The sequence below is a fragment of the Geotrypetes seraphini genome, chromosome 2 (genome assembly GCF_902459505.1).
Source record: "Geotrypetes seraphini chromosome 2, aGeoSer1.1, whole genome shotgun sequence".
Classification (NCBI taxonomy): Eukaryota; Metazoa; Chordata; class Amphibia; order Gymnophiona; family Dermophiidae; genus Geotrypetes; species Geotrypetes seraphini.
This window is the reverse complement of record NC_047085.1, coordinates 377,799,302-377,818,997: the sequence shown is the minus strand read 5'-3', so window position 1 is coordinate 377,818,997 and position 19,696 is coordinate 377,799,302. Positions and strand designations below refer to the sequence as shown.

General features: G+C 42.1%; 1 protein-coding gene across 2 annotated transcripts in view; it reads right to left on the bottom strand.

Moving 5' to 3' along the window:
• Window positions 1–19,696, bottom strand: part of ZNF830 (zinc finger protein 830) — a 50,574-nt gene that overhangs the window by 12,211 nt on the left and 18,667 nt on the right. For both annotated transcript variants that reach the window (XM_033930648.1, XM_033930647.1), the window contains exons 5-8: window positions 5,390–5,568; window positions 4,053–4,143; window positions 2,254–2,317; window positions 417–497 (exon numbers count right to left, since the gene is read on the bottom strand). In XM_033930648.1, the coding sequence (XP_033786539.1) occupies window positions 417–497; window positions 2,254–2,317; window positions 4,053–4,143; window positions 5,390–5,568 (415 nt within the window). The remainder of the gene's footprint in view (window positions 1–416; window positions 498–2,253; window positions 2,318–4,052; window positions 4,144–5,389; window positions 5,569–19,696) is intronic.

Below are 19,696 nucleotides of genomic sequence, written 5' to 3'. Positions count from 1 at the left end.
ATGGAAAACTGAGAACTGATGATCCAGAAAGCCAACGTCAAGTGGAAAGGCACTGGCCCATGCGCGGTACGGGCAGTCTCAAGATTTGAAAAAGTTTAAACTGACAGTATACTTTTGCAATGTCCATACCGGGCTCCATGGATATTGTCATCCACATGTGAGAATATGCTGCCTGCTTGTCCTAGCACAAAATCCAGTTCTAATTCTAGGAAAAATTAAACTCCTTCTGTCCTAAAAATGAGGAAAATCTTAATAATCAATTCATATAATTATCTGAAATATTTGGATCTGTGAGACTAGAAACAATACTACACATGTAGCAGTTACCTAGCCTCTCCCCACAATAAACACACACTAATATGAATTTCCCACTATAAAAAGGACACACAAGCAAGGCAGATTGTTTCAGTATTTACCGTATTGACTTGTCGCATCTCTTTCTGAAACTCATCCCACTCTTTGTCCATTTGATCTTTGGGAGCATCAACTTTTCTCACCTGTTCCAATACAAAAGAAAAGAAAAGCAACAATCTTAGCAATCTTGAAATCCAATTGTATGTATGGTGGTATTCTTATTTGGCTGTTTAACAGTGCTTTGTAAGGGTGGGTTTTTTTTAGGAGGGGGAGAAACTATCTCTAAGATAGTGGCACAAAAATAACAGCATTGAAACCTGTCCTCCTGGTGAACACCTGTAATAGCAAAGTAGAGACACTGCAGTCTTGAATTGTTTAAGACACTTACGGCCTCTTTTACAAAGTTGTGTTAGCGGCTGCGCTGCGCTAATGGCTCCGAAGCCCATAGAGATTTAAAGGGCATCAGGGCTGTTGTCGCGCAGCTTTGTAAAAGAGGCCATTTAAGTCTTTAAGGACAACTGTTTGACACTATAGACTACAAAGCTTACCAAATACTTATGGGTATCAAAACCTATGCTTTCTTAATGTTCTTTAGAACAAGTTGATATCTCCTTGGGAGATGTAAAGAACTGTCTTTTTCTTAAGAGGCTACTGCAATATGGAATGTTCACTTGAATAAAATTCTTATTCTTATGATCTGTTTCAATGTAGTCTTAAATCATTTTATCTTGTTGATCGTTGTCTTGAACCGAGTTCTTCCTATTCTACCATACTGTTTTGCAATAGCATCCCTTTTACAAAATCATAGCACAGATTTTAGCACTGGCCATGAAGGTAACAGCTCCAACGCTCATAGACTTCCTATGAGCTTTGGAGCTGTTACCGCTGCGGTTGACGCTAAAAACACGCTATGGTTTTGTAAAAATGGGAGTAGCTATTTTGTGCTCTGCTAAAGTTGTAAACCACTTTGGGCTCTAATTCTTAGGGTAGAATGAGGTATAAAAGTACAACAAATAGAAAAAAACAAAATAGAATTTATATAGAATAAATCCTCCAGTTCCAATGTGACAGGGAGAGAGGACCTAGCCTAGTGAGCATTTAAGTTTAGAAAGCTGCTGGTGCTTTAGTTTGGATAATTAAGATTCTTTTAATTTCGTTACTTATTATTTTCTTGTAAATTGTCTATAACTATAGATGAAGTGGTATAAAAAAATTTTTTTAAATCATTTAGTGGCCCTTTTACTAAGGACTCCTTTTACAAAGGTGCATTAGGGCCTTAGCGCGCGCTAAAATGCCATATGCGCTAGCCGCTACCGCCTCCTCTTGACCAGGTGTTATTTTTTTGGGTAGCGCACGCTATAGCGTGCGCTAATCCAGTGCATGCACTAAAAACGCTAGCGCACCTTTGTAAAAGGAGCCCTAAGTTGCACTAAGTTCTAATGTGGGCTTACTGCCTTGAACAGACTTACAGAAGGATGCACTAAAGTAATTTCCCTGTCGGTGCACATTAATCTTTCTTTTGCAAATATATTGCTTATATGTATTTGTGTATGAATATAAATTTGTACGCCACTGAACAGCAGCATTATCACAGAATATACTTTAGTTCCATAACATATCTACCCCAATTAGATTTAAATTTGTAAGTAGATTGCACGTCAACAATATATAGAATTTGTACCTAGTTTGTTTTTTTTAATGTACAGTTTCTTTAGGCACACAAAAAAATTATGTGAAATTACAAAATCTCCCCGCCCCCCCCCCCCCCCAAATTCCATTCAGTAGAGGGCTACCAAGCTAGTTTATATGATAAACAACAACCATTTACTACAGCTTCAACAACTTATGACATCTTGAACCTTGAAATTTCTCACGTGCAAAACAGAACAAATAACCTGCCTTTGCATCCACTTCTGGATCATCGAAAAATCCCTCTGGTAAAGCCTCAGCTGTGTTTTCTTTCCTGAAAAAAAATACTTTTTATAATCATAGCACACATGCCTGAAATGCTTTCATTGCAGATGCTTGAGTATAGACAGCTAAAATGAATCATTGGTTTACAATAATTCCTATATCTAACGAGAATATTCTGTTCCTGTAACTCCAACTACATTGTCTGAACACAATCTCTTTAAAAAGTATCATCAAACAGAGAACTGTAGGGTATCATAATGAGTCATCAGTTAAAAGGAATGTCTTCAAGTCTGTTTTAAACCTATCTAATGATGTTTGTAGTTTGAGTGATGCAGGAAGAAAATTCCAAAATAGAGGGCCTAGTATGGAGAAAATTGATTATTGGATGTGTTCATTGACAACGAATCAATATGATGGAGTGACAAATTGATTAAGGTTTGATGACCTGAGGGTTCTTGTAGGAATGTAGGGAACAAAATGCCAAGCAAGATATGCAGGTTCTCCTGACATGAGGACTTTAAAGACTAACAGGTGTTTTATAAGTGATACGGTGCAGCAGAGGACGTGGCCAAACTGGACCCAGCAAGTGACCTGACCTAGTGCACACAAACATCGGCTGAGCGTGAGCGAGGTTACTTTGGTAGCCTGGTATGCTTTAATAAAGAGTTCCAAAACCCACTGGTGCAATTATTTTATAGTTTATTTTTCAAACACCTCAAATAGAACTTCAAGAGTGGCTTTCAGGTTTGTTATCTCCATTGTGCTTAACTTTCAACACCCATAAGCTTCACAATTCCAGTTCAGCAAAAAAACACAAAAGCTTTTTCCTTTGAAAGGCAAAAACTCCTTGAGGTCCCAATCTTAATACTCCCAAGGGTGGGATCTACTCCAATATTTCCCCCAATGGATCAACATGGAAGATCCCCTCCCAAGATCCCAACAAAAAATGGCTGCCTTTGGCTTTTATTTTAAAGTTCATAACAAAAACTTCCTTCTATTTCACAATAATTCTGAGCAGACATTTACTTTCATCCAGCCCCTTTAACATCCATAGCCTTTAGCTCACTTCCATACCTTCAGTGCTGGGAAATTCAGTCCCTTCTGTGTCCATATCATAGTAACATAGTAGATGACGGCAGATAAAGACCCGAATGGTCCATCCAGTCTGCCCAACCTGATTCAATTTAAATTTTTTTTTTTTTTCTTCTTAGCTATTTCTGGGCGAGAATCCAAAGCTTTACCCGGTACTGTGCTTGGGTTCCAATTGCCGAATTCTCTGTTAAGAACAGGCACGTGGAATTTCTGTTTCTCTAAACAAGATCTCATGGGAAGGGATTCACTATTGCCCTAGAAAATCTGTTCTACTCATTTGAGATCTTGCCAGATACCTTTGATCTGGATTAGTCACTGTTAGAAACAGGTTACTGGGCTGGATGGACTTTGGGTCTATCTCAGTACAGAAATGCTGATGTACTTATATATGTGCTATTCTGTGCTCTGTTATACTAATGACAGCATTGTGACAGCCTATAAACTATAACAAAAGCAATACAACTCAAGAGAACCTGATTTTCTAATGTCTTGTCTTCAGCACTAATATAACAAATAACGTTCTGTATTATTGTCTGAGTTGATGTGTGTGACATTTCTATAAGAATAATCATCACTTTCTGGGGATGAACCAAACCTTCTAGCTTTATTTTTTATTATACCTGCAGAATTTTGATTTATTCATAGGTCTAAGAGGGAAAATATTTAATAAACATTTGTTTTGAATGGCTTACCTTTCTACTGTTTTTTCTTGGATTTCTGCTTTCAGTATTGACCCTGAATGAGATACTAGAGGAGCAGATGGAGTCTTGATGTCAAAGAAATCTATAAGACACCACATACACAGGTCAATAATATTTTTTAAGTTACTCTTCATCTTCCAGTACTAGTTTCTTTTCTTGACACACATTTATACAAATCCTTCTACAACCTGTGAAGTGCCTCATCAAAGCTGCTTATCTTTGATTTTGTCTTACTGTCAAGAGTCAAATTCTCTTGGTGATGGAGACAGGAAGCCTTCTTCAGGACTGCACCTGCCAGAGCACTGGAATGATCCAGAGTTTGGCAGCTAATATGTAATGCTAAAGCATGCAGCATCAAGCAAAAACCCAAGGGGACAGTATAGTAAAGGTAGTAAAGTTATTTTAGTTGGCAAAGCAGAGCCGAGGGTGAACTCAGATCTGAATGAATCCAAATAGGTAGATAATGTGATGACAAAGTTTAGAAGAGTATTTGTATGATCAGAGAGAAGAATGATCAGCAAAAAAAAAAAAAAAAAGAAGGTCTTTGTATACATCTCTGGCAAGAGCTCATTTGGAGTACCATGAACATCTCTGGAGACTGTACCTTCCAAAGGATATAAACCAGATGGTGTTAGTCCAGAGGTCTGTTACTAAAATTGTCATAAATCTTTATCATGGGAACAGACAACAGATCTAATCATGTACTTGGAAACATAGTGAGATGGGGAGATAAGACAGAAATATTTAAATATTTCCAAAGTAATTCACAGAAAGCAGCCAAACAGAATGGAATCTATAGAACAATAAGTAATAGGATATGGATGATAAAGGGGTAGACTTAGGTATAATCTAAGGAATTTTTTTTTTTTGCATAAACGTTCAGATAAAAGGGAAAACATTCAGTGCAGGTGACAGAAACAAGGATAGTATCTAATTTTAAGATAGCATACGACAAGCACAGAGGATCACTGAGGGAAAGGAAGAGATTGTACAACTACAGAGATATGAAAATATTCCCCCCACCACCACCATCAATTTCCTTTATTATTGCATTTATGTCACATCGATTTCTGATCTTTAAACAAAATGTAACCTGAACATGTAACAGATTGTAATTTATTAAAGGAGCAAACTTATCCGACACCAATGTGAAAAAGAGCAAACTTATGCAACACCCATGTGAAAATAAACTGACCCAAATAAATAACTACTTGCAACACCTTTAGCAGCAATAATTATATGGTTTTAGGATGATCTGAGTTGACCACTTGACCTATGTTTTGCTACGTTCTCACTTATAATTTTATATCATGCATAACCAGAATTACCTGGCGGTAAGGTGTTATCTGTTATCTGTGCAGGGGAAGGAACATCTGTTGTTCCATCTTCCTTCTTCCCCTCTTTATCATCATCACAATCCCCTGTCAATATGCTCAGGCCTGCACTCTTTGAAGGAAGCACTCTTTGGGATGTTTCGCCTGCTTTATCAAAGAAGTCTGTCGGCAATCTAAGATAAAGTCATAAATCATAACTGAGTCAATATAGTAATGACTGTTGCAGGCACACTGGAAAAGAATACAGTTTTAAACAAAGCCAAGAACCTTATATGGTCTATAAGAGGCTATAAAAAGATATTTGCCAGAAATTATTTTCCCTTCTGGCTTCATCCTACTGCAGAAATGTCCATTTTATACAAAGTATAAAAAAGTTCTATTGCTTCACAGAATTTTATTTGCCACACAAATACATAAAATATTACATAGTTAAAAGCCCGACGCAGCCATGTTTCTTCCTGAGAAGGAACAAAAATATCATCACTTCGATTAACTTCAACAATAACAGCTTTCTATTATTGCTGCTGCAGAAGTTAACAAAAAGCTTATACCGTTAAGTGGTACTTTGTGATGACAACAAAACAAAGAAAATGACCCAAGTTTCCACAGTAAAAATGGTAAACCAAACAAAAGATGTGGAAATAAACAATGTTCAAAACCTTCTTTTTATTATTTCAGAAAAAGCAAAAAAACACTATCCACATTTGTATATCACAGACCCGACACGGGCCGTATTTCAGTGAAACACCTTCCTCAGGGGTCAAATGAACAAAAATGTAGTAAAATAGCGTTGCTAACCAAAGATAAAGAAGGGTAAATGATGTTGCAAAACACCTTGCTGACACCTTTTGGTTGGTACAGCTGCTGATGTAGCCCTTCTAAGAGTGAAATATGATTGTGTTAGGCTAACTATTTACGTACGTGTGGCAAATAAAATTCTGTGAAGCAATAGAACTTTCTGATTCTTTACCGATTTGCTTTGGCATCTCCTATCCTAGATTTTGTGGATTGATTGTTTCTTGGGACTTGCATTTTAGACACAGTTCCTCTTCACCAGTGCTGTACAAAAGCTAAAATTACATGTGACTATAAGTACTATTAATACAAATCTGAAAACTTAAGCTACAAGTAAAATGACTGAAAAATGAGATATATTCAGAAGTATTGTAGAACACTTTTACTGGTTAGACAGGTTATATGCCTTGAACAACAGTTTTCGTTATAAAATAAGGCTTATAGGCTTATGCCTGAATGAAAAGCCTAGACAACAGCAGTTTTATTTTGACTTTGTACAGTACTAATACTGAGATTATTTTATACCTGCATCATAAAGCCTTAAATGAGAACAGCATAGTTCTTCCCACTGTGTTAATGCTCTCAGCAACTTAAAGGGCTCCTTTTAGTGGTAGCGTTTTTAGTGCACACTGCAAATTAGTGGGTGCTAACCCCCCACGTTACGCGGAAAAACTAACGCCAGCCCAATGGAGGTTTTAGCCTCTAGCGCGCGCACTAAAACTGCTAGTGCAACTTAGTAAAAAGAGCCCCAAAGTGTCTCATTGTCTGATCTTTTTCAAGGTCAATTTTATTTGTTAAATTTCTTTCAGGATCTTCCTCTGCATAGGTCTCTTTCTGGGTGAGGACTTTAAGATAGAACTGTGACCTTGAAAGAAATGTCAAAATTCACCAAACCAGTGTATATGTACCAGCACCACTCAAAATTTCTAATATATTAGCTGCATGCCCAAATATAAAAATTAAATGTGAAATAAGAGTGCCTTGCATTCAATTATCAGTGACAGGTCAACAGAATTATCGTAACTTTTGTATGTTTTAAAATAAATAAAGATCATTGAACTAAAATTTTTTTTAAAAACTTGTTATTCACCATTATGCAGCTATAAACTCAAGGTGTTTTACTTAAATGCAGATAAATTTATTCTCTTTCATAGGACATTCTACCTGGTGTCAGTGACAAATTAAATGGTGCTCAGTGCTATGAGAAATAAGTAGAAAGGAAAGGCAGAAGGGATGGAACTTGATATACCATCTTTCTGTAATTACAATCAAAGCAGTTTACATATTATATATAGGTACTTATTGTTTGTACCTGGAGCTAGAGAATAAATATTTGTCCCCGGCTCCGCAAACCATCTGATCCCATCCACACAAACCTTTAATAGTTTTATACTGAACTTATTTTATTAAAGTACAAAAAGAAAAAATATTCTGTACAATTGTCATTTTATAAATCAAAGTTCTGGCTGCCAAACTAGAGGAAGAGATCTTCAGCTGGCAGGGCTTTGTTTATAAATGTTTATCAACACAACTGCAATACTACTTTATCCTAAAACAACAAAAAAAAATAATTATAAATTTTTTTCTATCTTTGTTGTCTGGTTTCTGCTTTCCTCATCTACTCGTCATTCTATTCCTTTCATCCACTGTCTGCCTTCACTCTGCCTCTTCCATATGGCATCTGCTCTGTTTCTATGCCTCTACCAGAAACTGTCCACCTCTCCCTTCCATCACTCGGAGACAGAAAAATGAAAATCGCCAGCAAAGATTAGGGGAAGGGAGGGAGGGGTATACTGGAGAGATAAGTGAGGCAATGCGTGCAAAATACTTAACTGCGTGGATAAGACCATTCACCGCTCCACGGAGCGGTGAATGGCTTGTCCCCGGTACCAGCGACAACCAGTTTTTTTCTCCCCATTTCGGCGGGTTACCGTGTCATTCTCTATCTGGAGCAATGGAGGGTTAAGTAACTTGCCCATAGTCACAAAGCTGCAGTGGAAACTGAACCTTGTTGCCTAGTTCTTAGGCTATTGCAATAAACACTAGACTACTCTAAAGGCTATTACTTACAGTCTACTTGCTCCAAAGGGCTTACATGATTGTCTAGAGTGGAATTCTATTATTTATTTCTATGTGTTAGTTGGGTGAAGCGGGTAGATTTAATTAATCAATTACCTCTATGTAATTACCTTTAATTTTTGGGAATATCAGCTTCTCTTTTATAATGATAGATATTAATTTTCTGCCTGCTTGAATAAAAAGCTTTTTTGAACAAAGTATAAAGTTTATTAATTTGTCCGATGTCATTTCCAGAAAGTGTTTTAATCTTCTGGGAGCAAGAACAGTATCACACCATTTTGAAGAACTGATGGAGTGTTTGTGAAGCATGCAAAATATTTGTAGCTATTTGGTTCAAGCTCACCCGAATTCCTGAAGCAGTCATCCAGGTGAAACCCAAAGAGTCGGGCATGAGGGGGTGCTGCTTCTTTCAAAAAGCGCAATTATAAATGGCGCTGCATTGGACTCCAGATAAGTACATTCTGTTTGGCCTTGATATGTTCTGAATGCTTCTTTATCATCTGCAAATGGACAGAGGTAAGCGCCTTACTTATTTTTCATACAACTGAACACTATTTAAGTTGTTCACTGACACCAGGAAATATGCCCTATGAAAGAGAATAAATTTATCTGAACCCCGAGTAATGACAACTTAAGTTTATAGCTACCTAATAGGGGATAATAAGTTATGAGGGCAATCCTAATTCACATGGAAAGATTACCAGTAGGCTCTTACCTTTGCTAATCTTTCTTGTAAACCCACACAATATTCCTGGACAAGTGGGTAGTCAATCCCTCTCGCAAGATCTCTTGTAGGAAGCTTCATGTACATATTTTTGATCCTCCCCTCTTACCTCAGGACTGCCCACTGATTTCCAGTTGGTACAAAAGTGTTGTATAGGACACAGAAAGGGGAGGGGTATGGAGATACTCCCCGAGAAACAAGTCTAACCTATTCCACATAAAACTGCATAACAATCATGATCAAACAGGTTTCATAAACATTATAAACCATAAAATCAGAACAAGGATAAAGCGCACGATAATGAGATGTTAATTATGGAAAGGATGGTCAAAGAATCAGAAGTCCAACTTACTGGTACTTATTGAGGGAGGCAATTGGCGAATCAGTAACTTGCAGGGCGGGTTCCAGGAACAGAGTGTGGATTTACAAGAAAGAAAGAAGATTAGCAAAGGTAAAAACCTAATCTTTCCTTCTTGTACAATCCCACTTTCATACAAAGTCAACGCCGGTGTCAGGACCATGATGCAGCTTGGAGTGACAGAGACTAGCAACAGAGGATGCCACTGTGGCTGCTCTCAAACTTGAGGCTGTGAAATCAAAAGGCCATTTCAGCACAAAATCAATCCTGCAGTCTCGTGTGCTCCTCAATACCACGCCACCTTTACTGGGGAGAGAAGTGACCTGTGCCACCAGGAAGTCCACCTTTGGAGAAACAAAGAATAATGGCCTCTGCCATCAGATATAATTTAGACATGGCCTTGGCTACACTAAGAGGACCCCCGGTACCTCCCAGTGATCTATGAACATCTTTGCAATGTTTGGATGATCAGGAAAAGGGGAAGAGTACGGTTCCATGCTACTCAAAGAGAGCATTGCACTGTCGAGGACTGGCTAGCTTCTAATTTCAATTCCTGAAGGGATACTGAAATAATCCTTTTCAACACGGAAAGTTTGAAGTCTCCATCCAGTGGGGTCCTCCCCAAGTTCTGGACCTTCACCCAGATCTAGGTCCTGGAGATCTGTGAATGCAGCCATCTCACTCTCACTGTGGAAGTGACTGAGAAAACAAAGGCATGAAGACATCATCTGAGATGTCCATGGGAGGAATGTCCCCTGACTGCGCATAGCCCTATTGCTGGAGACTCGCATCCCTGGAAGAAGAGGGGCCCATGACACCAACAGAGGAATCATGGTAGGCAAATTTTGCAAATTAGTATTGGATAGATAAGCCAGAAACAGTATATTAATAAATTCTGGGGGAAAACATGGACCTTAGGGGGCAGCCACCTCCTCTGAACCCTTCTTGGAGCTTTTGCGGGTTTTAGGCACAGAATCGCGGCAGCTTTTCCCCTGGGATGCACTTGCAAGGCCACCAAATGGGGCACGAATCAGAGGTATCCTGCCCTGAGTCCATCTGACCTGTTATCTTACAAAAATGAAGTGTTCCGAGGATGAAAAACATTTATTTCAAATCGGGAAAATCCAAAGATGGCTGCTATAGGAGCGATTTTGATAATAAAACAGCCTGGGAAATTCAAATTGATCAATAAAACAGCAATTTTAGGATTTCTGGGGTAGGGGGACCTAGGGCTAACTCCCAAACCTCTTAAACCCCAATTCTGGAGACCCCCCCCCACCAAAAAAAAAAAAAAATCGATCTCACAGTTTGTCAGCCTATTATTCACTGTGCATGCTGTGTGCTAGGAGCTGCAACATGGAAGCTGCAACATGGAAGCTGCTTATAGGGAGATCATCTGCCTCAAGATGCCTTGGAACCTTGACTGCCGGACTTCCGACTGCCTCTTGGGCCCAATGCCTCGGCCAGAGATCTCCACTTCACCCAGAAAACGCCATGCATGCAAAGGGGTGGAGGAATGCAGTGGGCCCCAATCCTGGACATACCACTATGAAGCCACACAGCCTGAGTTCCAACCCTGGGGTGAGCCATGCTCCCAAGTGAACAGTCCCCAAGCCCCAATCAGTGAATGCAGGCTGCCAACCCCCTGGAAACAGACTTTGCCAGTAAAGTCTGTAATCTCCCGCAGCCAGAGCTGTCTCTGTGGAGAACCTCTGCAGCATGAAAACACGAATCTGCAAAAATACAGAAAAAAAAAATAAACACGAGCAGAAAAGGTTAGCTCCTACTGTCTCGCTTGTAGGAAGACAACTGGAAGTCAGAGGGCAGTCCTGAAGTAAGAGAGGAGGATCGTCTTTGGCGTACTTTCCTGGTGGGCATAGGTTTTTGACCTTAAACCTCTTATTTGAAGTACCCCATCCCTTGTACCTCCCTCAAGTACACATGGTCCAGGTGCCGTCTGCTGATGTTGACCTTTCATCCACAGTCACTACCCTTTCTGTGGTACTGGGACATCGGGCTTGCTTACAGATTCTGGTTCATGGATTTCACTCTTCCAGATCAACTGGCCAATCTGCCCGGCCTGGGAGATGAATTGTTGCTGAATCCATTGCGGATGCCATCATCTGCGTTGGTATTGACAGTAATCTACTCCAATTTGTTCTTGGCCTCCACCTCGGAAACAGCCTCAGCAACTCCATCAGCAAGCTATCCAGCCTTATGCTGTGGTTAACCTCTGCAGTTTCTTTTTTACATCTTTTCTATCAACGATGGGAGCAGTTTCCGTCAAGGAGGGTTACCTGCTTCAAATCCCTTGAGGGCTCAAGGCAATTGGTTATGCTCTCTAGATCTCCAGGAGGCTTCCTTATCTTCCAATTCATTTAGCCTCTCGCAGATTTCTCAGATTTTGGGTAGGGAATCTTCTTATTCAGTACCGAGTCCTTTTTGGTCTCACAGTTTTCACACAATGCCTGGTAGTGGTGACTGCAGCCCTGCGGACGCAGGATCTTCAGATCTTTCCTTTTTTTCGATGACAGGCTTATCGAAGCATCATTTCACCAGGTGGTTCTAGCGACATAACGGACTCTGGCATTTTCACATTACAGTGACTCCTTCCTTGAGACAGTCTCTCCAATCATGGATGATCTCTTACACTCTTTCCAGAGGTTTGCTGTTTCACACGCCCCATCCGCAGAAGGTCCTAACGACAGACTCTTGCGCTTGGGGGGCTCATCTCGACGGTCTCCGTACTCCAGGCCATTGGTCCAGCATGGATCGTCTTTGTCACATCACTCTGTTGGAGCTCTGAGCCATTTTCAATGCTCTGAAAGCTTTTCATCATCTGCTTCGCGACCACGTGGTCCTTGTTCGGACAGACAACCATGTGGCCATGTATTATGTCAACAAACAGGGAGACACAGGTTCCCTGTCTCTTTGCTAGGAAGCTCTGACGATTTGGGACTGGGTGATACGTCAGATCATTTTTCTCAGAGCAGTCTACATTCAGGGCCAGCAGAACTGTCTGGTGGACAAATTGAGTCGTCTTCTGCAATCTCACGAATGGACACTCAATTCCTCGACTCTACGTCAGGTGTTTGCTCAGTGGGGGACTCCACAGATAGATCTGTTTGTGTCTCCCCTCAATCACAACTTGCCTCGTTTCTGCTCCAGGATTTACTCTCCTCATCGACTCGAGGCAGATGCTTTCTTTCTGGAATGGATGAATCTGTTTCTCTACCCGTTCCCTCCATTCCCTCTGATTCTGAAGACTCTTGTCAAGCTCCAGTCAGCGCGCACCACCATGATTCTGATAGCTCCTCGGTGGCCCAGACAACCATGGTTCTCCTTTCTACTTCAACTCAGCTCCAGGGAACCTCTGCTTCTACCAGTTTTTCCTTCTCACTCAGTTGAGGATCTCTACTTCATCCCAACTTGCAGTCTCTACACTTAACAGCTTAGTACCTCTCAACCTGATTGCCTCGTTCCAGTTGTCACAATCTGTACAGGACGTTCTTGAGGCTTCTAGAAAACAGTCCACTAGACAGTGTTACATTCAGAAATGGACTAAATTTTCTTCCTGGTGTGCTATGCATCGCAAGGAGCCGCAGTCTGCCTCCTTGTCTTCAGTGCTGGATTATCTGCTGCACTTGTCTCAGGCTGGTCTCAAATCAACATCTATTCAAGTCCACCTCAGTGCCATTGCTGCTTTTCATCAGCCGACTGACAGGAAACTGCTCTCTATTCATCTTGTGGTTTCCAGATTTATGACAGGTCTTTTCAGTATCAAACCTCCCCTCAAGCCACCTGCGGTGGTTTAGGATCTCAATGTTGTCCTTGCTCAATTGATGAAACCTCCATTTGAGCCACTTGATAGGGCGCCTTTGAAATATCTCACTTGGAAAGTGGTGTTCCTTACTGCCTTCACGTCTGCTCGAAGAGTTAGTGAGCTGCAAGTTTTGGTTGCAGATCCACCTTTCACCGTTTTCCATCATGACAAGGTGGTCCTCCATACCCATCCTAAATTCTTGCCTAAAGTGGTTTCGGACTTCCACCTCAACCAATCTATTGTCCTCATCCTGGAGAAGTAGCGCTTCATATGCTGGACTGTAAGCGTGCATTGGCTTTCTACTTGCAATGCACTCAAGCTCATCGAACTGCTCCTGAACTTTTCATATCTTTTGATCCAAATAGGTTGGGGCGTCCTGTTTCTAAGCAAACCATCTCCAACTGGATGGCTGCTTGCATCTCTTTCTGCTGTGCTCAGGCTGGTCTCCCTCTGCAGGGTCGGGTCATGGGGCATAAAGTTAGAGCAAAGGGGGCGTCTGTAGCATTCCTCAGATCAACTCCTATTGAGGAAATCTGCAAGGCTGCCACTTGGTCCTCGGTTCATACATTCACCTCTCATTATTGTCTGGATATCTTTTCCAGACGGGACAGCCAGTCAGTTTTACAACATTTATTCTCCTAAATTGCTAACTCTCCCACCATCCCTTTCTGGTTAGCTTGGAGGTCACCCACATGTAGAGAATTTGCTGCTTGCTTGTCCTGGGATAAAGCACAGTTACTTACCTTAACAGGTGTTATCCAGGGACAGCAGGCAGATATTCTTGCAACCCACCCACCTCCCCTGGTTGGCTTCTTAGCTAGCTATCTGAACTGAGGCCACGCTGAGGAGACGCGCGCCCTGACTCGGGCGGGAGGGCACTCGCGCATGCGCGGTGCAGCACTCGCAAACTTTGAAGATCTTCAAGCAAGTTTGCTTGCGAGGCTGTCTGCTATGGGGCTCCATGGATGACATCACCCACATGTAGAGAATATCTGCCTGCTGTCCCTGGATAACACCTGTTACAGTAAGTAACTGTGCTTTTACCATCCTATGATCTGGGTACATTTTATCATATTTTCTAAGCTTCTCTCAATAGAGAACTGCCTGTATCATTTAATTAAACTAAATTATAATTGGGGGGGGGAGGAGCTCACACAAGGAGAAACTGAGTCTTGCCTGCTAATCTTCTTTTAGTCCCACAAGAGTTGTCCAGAACCTGTGGTTTGCGTTCAATGACCAGCAGATGGAGACAGAGAGAATAAAAAAGAAAAAAGTCATGTGTGCTTCACCCAAGAAGTGCACTGTGCAGCCTTTTTCTTTTGAGGAGAGTATCCCACCTAGTCTCATGAGCTGAGAGTTTTTGGGTAGTGGAGTCCATGGATTCTCCAAACAGCTCATCCCCCAGGCAAGGTGCATTGGCCAGTCGATCTTGATGATTGACATCAAGTTCTGACACTCTGAGCATAGCTGTGGCTCTAGAGGTCAGCTCAAAGGTGTCATAGATCGACCTGACCATGAACTTACGAAGTTGTAAGAGTGATGAAGAAGTTTGGCGAAAGGCAGATCTTTTGCGGTCAGGGAGGTACTTTTCAAAAGTTGACAAATTCTGAATGAGATGCTTAAGATAGAATGAAAAATGGAAAGCACAATTCCCTGATCTATTAGCAAGCATCGCATTCTGATATAACCTCTTGCCAAAGTTGTCCATGACCTTACCTTCTCTGTCAGGAGGGACCGAAGCGTACACACTAGCTCCCGTGGATTTTTTTAAAGTGGATTCCACCAATAGAGACTCATGAGGGAGTTGTGGTTTGTCAAAGCCCGGAATGGGTATGACCTTATATAAGGAGTCCAGTTTGCGAGGGGCTCCTGGGATGGTCAAGGGCGTCTCCAGATTTTTGTAAAAAGTCTCTCTTAATATATCATGGAGAGGCAGTTTTAGAAATTCCCTTGGAGGCTGGTCAAAATCCAGTGCATCGAGAAATGCCTTGGATTTTTTGGATTCAGCCTCCAAGGGAATAGAGAGAGTGTCACACATCTCTTTGAGAAAAGAGGTGAAAGAGGTGGCATCAGGCTTAGAGGACAGATCTAAAACAGAAGGATCCTCGTCCGCCGATGAACACTCCCCCTCAGAGAGAAGAGGCTCTTCGGAGTCACCCCACAGATCAGGATCTCTTATTTGAAAGCTGCGGTCTCGGGACTCTCCGGTGTGGAGGGTTCCAGGTGTCGAGTTTTATGTGTGGACTTACCCGACCTCTGGGAAACGGTACCGGGAGATGTTATGGGTTGTGCCGGTGCCGAAGTTTGTACAGCCTGGTGTAAGGACCTCGGTTCCGGCGCTAAGATCGGCATGGATACTGACGAAGCTGAATGTACCGGTACCGACAGAGTGGATGCAGATAAAAGAGGTTGCTCCACTGCCGGTACAGGTGGCTCAGACCGGACCGGGACTGGAAGGCTCGGTTGCAAAAGAGCAGGAAGGAGCTGCTGTATTTGCTCCTTGAGCTGCACCTGCAGGACGGCGGCAATTCGCTCGTCCAGCGAAGGCACCGGTACCGCTTTTTTCTTCTGCGGTACCTTTGGTGCCGCTCTACACTCCGAAGAGGAACCCGAGGTCGAGGGGCTCACCTCAATCAGTGCGGAGCGCTTCCGCGGGCGCCTCGAGGTCGGCAGGACTGGGCTCGCTGCTACTGAAACCGGAGGACGCTCCAGCGGGGAAGGCTTCTTAGCCGGCTTACCTGGAGGATGCGACGCCGGCGCAGAGTCGCGCGGTGTTGACGAGGTAGGTGCCGACTGCGTCGGGGCCGGTGCCGCCGAATCCGACATATCGGTACCAAACAATAACCGCTGCTGGATCTGTCGGTTTTTTAATGTTCTCTTTTTTAGAGTGGCACAGCGGGTGCAGGTGGACGCCCGATGGTCAGGACCCAGGCACTGTAAGCACCAGTTGTGCGGGTCTGTGAGAGAAATGGGCCTCGCGCACCGCTGGCACTTCTTAAAACCGGGTTGAGGGGGCATGAACGTAAAAACGGCTTCTGCCAAATCGAAGGCCGAGGCCTCGATGGTGGCAGCAGGCCCCGCCGGGGCAAACCCAAAAAAAGAAGAAAAAAAGAAAATTTTTTTTTTTTTTTTAATAATAAAATAAGAAAAAGAAAAAAGGGGAATACAAATTCCGAAAAGATTTACGCGAGCGGGAAGGCGAATGAGAAAAAAGTTTTCAACAGCCGTTGAAAGTGCGTCTTAGCTCCGCGGAAACTAAGAAACTGGGGACCGCGCGCCTCTGTCGGGTGGGAAGGCACTCGCACGTGCGCGGTGCGGCTTACTAGAACTTTCCAAGTTCTTAGAGTGCAATCACTCTAAAATTGTCCGTACCGGGGCTCCGTCGGTGCCGTCACCCATCAGTCAAGAATATGCTGCCTGCTTGTCCTGGGATAAAGTTCAGCTGTGGATTAGGAATTATTTATTGGATAAAAACAGAGGGTAGGGTTAAATTGTCATTTTTCTCAATGGAGGAGAGTAAATAATGGAGTGCCGCAGGGGTCTGTACTGGGACCGGTCCTATTTAACTTATTTATAAACGATCTGGAAATTGGAACGACGAGTGACGTGATTACATTTGCAGATGACACTAAACTGTTCAAAGTTGTTAAAATGCATGCAGATTGTGAAAAATTGCAGGCGGGCCTTAGGAAATTGGAAAACTGGGTGTCCAAATGGCAGATGAAATTTAATGTGGACAAATGCAAAGTGATGCACATTGGGAAGAATAACCTGAATCATAGCTTCCGTATGCTAGGGTCCACCTTATATATTAGCGCCCAAGAAAGGGATCTGGGTGTCATCGTGGACAATACGATGAAGCCTTCCACCCAATGTGCGGCGGCGGCGGCCAAAAAGCAAGCAAGCAGAATTATTTAAAAAAAGGGATGGTTAACAAGACTAAGAATGTTACAATGTCCCTGTATCGCTCCATGGTGCGACCTCATCTGGAACACTGCGTTCAATTCTGGTCTCCTTATCTCAAGAAAGATATAGTGGCGCTAGAAAAGGTTCAAAGAAGAGCGACCAAGATGGTAAAGGGGATGGAACTCCTCTCGTATGAGGAAAGGCTAAAACGGTTAGGGCTCTTCAGCTTGGAAAAGAAACGGCTGAGGGGAGATATGATTGAAGTCTACAAAATCCTGAGTGGAGTAGAACGGCACAAGTGGATCGATTTTTCACTCCATCAAAAATTACAAAGACTAGGGGACACTCGATGAAGTTATAGGGAAATATTTTTAAAACTAATAGGAGAAAATTTTTTTTCACTCAGAGAATAGTTAAGCTTTGGAACGTGTTGCCAGAGGATGTAGTAAGAGTGGATAGCGTAGCTGGTTTTAAGAAAGGTTTGGACAAGGTTCTGGAGGAAAAGTCCATAGTCTGTTATTGAGACTTGTGATAAAAAACTAAAGATGTAAGTTATTTTTTGAGTCAATATTATACATTGCATTTGTTTCTTTTATTCCGCCAATACCTTGCAGTTCTAGGCGGATTACAAAAGGAAGAGATTATATTCATTTCCAGAAGATTACAGGGAAGCTATTGGTTGTAACATTTGGAGCCTGGTGATGGAGTAAAGATATTGGTTGTATCAGGAGTTTGTCTTGACATATTTCTTGAACAGCCTGGTTTTTATTTCCCTCCTCAAGGTTCTGTAGTTTGGTGCTGAAATAAGTAGATTGGAGATGTGGCTGTCTAGTTTCGCTGTTTGCGTGGCGAGTAGTCCGTCGTGTATTTTTTTTTTCACGCTGAATGCCTTTGATTGGGGGGAGGGGGTGAAGGGGTGAAGGGTGTCTGAGTTCTCCTTGGTCTAGAAGAGTTGTTCCAAGTTAGGCGAGTGTTCAGGTAGGCGAGAGTTAGTGAAACCATGTTACCTCATATCCTTTAACCCATCAGATTCTAGGAATTTTTTCAGCAACGCTTCCATTATTTTTCCAATAACCAAAGTGATTGTTATACTTGAAAAGACTCAGGTCAATTGAACCAACATGTGAGAAGGACCCGCTATACTTTAACTTAGCTCAGAGATATGTAACTGAAGAGGGGGAGGTTACCCCCTCTTGGAGTAAGAGTTTTTCATCCAATCATAGCATTATTGTTAGTAAAAATGGATCCGACTCATGAAGGTTTAAAAATCCAATTGAAAAACTGTATATATAACTTTAAATAATACTGTTTTCAAAAATGTAGAAAATTCAAAAAGTAATTGCGTTCAGGTTGTCACTGAAGGTGTGAGAATGTACTTAACTTATATGCAAAATGCAGCTTCTCAGGGTCCCGACGCAGCCCCGTTTCGGCGTCTGCTTCAGGAGACCCCGCCAACTGAGAGTGAAATATTTGCAAAAGAGTCACACCATGTATAAGTTGTTTAACTGTGATCTGAAATGCAAAAACAAAAAAAGATAACAAAGCACCAGGAACGAGCACTGAAACTCTAAAGGCTACTGTAACTGTGCGAGGAGTAAGAGCATTAATAACTGACAAGGCTGGGAAAAAGCACATCAGATACATACCAGTCAAAAATTAAAGAAGTTCCGTGCAACGGAGAACGCCAACACCAACTCCGATTTTTAAACCGGAGCGGGAGGGAAAAACCGAGCGTACGAACGTAATGACATCATAGATTCACATTACAGAAGAATAGAAAAAATATTCTGCAGGTGAAAGGCTGTAAAAAAGAAAGAGAGCCAGACGTGATCAGAGGAATGCTGCCCACTCGATCTCATTGTTGAGGCCATTCGGGTGGAGGGTGTTTAAGTTGAAAATCCATTTTTGTTCTCTCCTCCACAACATACGGGCAATGTCACCTCCCCTGGGGCAAGATATACAGTCCAACACTGTAAATGTAAGATCTTCCATAACGTGATTAACCTGTTGCCAATGCTGCACCAGGAGGGCTTCCTGTACCCCTGTTCGAATACGGCTTATATGTTCCCCAATGCGGAGTTTCAGACTCCGGCTGGTGCACCCCACGTACACGAGCTGGCACGGACATGATATGGCATACACTACATGATGAGAGTTGCAATTGGTGCTGCCCTGCGTATACTTCAGATGAGGCAGAAGTGACATTTGTTGGACAGTAACACTGTATTGGCATATTTTACAACGTCCACACGGAGAATGCTGTCCCCGTGGGGATTGTTGAAAAGGCTGACTCAGAAACTGAGAATGAGTGAGTTTCTGTTTAAGGTTCAAAGATTTGGAAAAAGCAAACCTAGGGACCTCATGAAAGGCGTCATGATACTGCATGATGGACCAGTATTGTTTAATGATTTTCTTAATTTGGAAAGCGTGAATGGAGTATGGTATAACACAAACCAATGGACTAGATTCAAGTTTAGGTTGAGACTGTAGTAGCAGAGAGCGATTGGCATATAAGCCTCTCTTGTAGGCTTTCTTGAGTACTGTTGATGGATATCCTTTTGATAAGAATCTGTGCCTAACTTCCTCCGCCCTGTACACATATTCTTCTACCGTAGA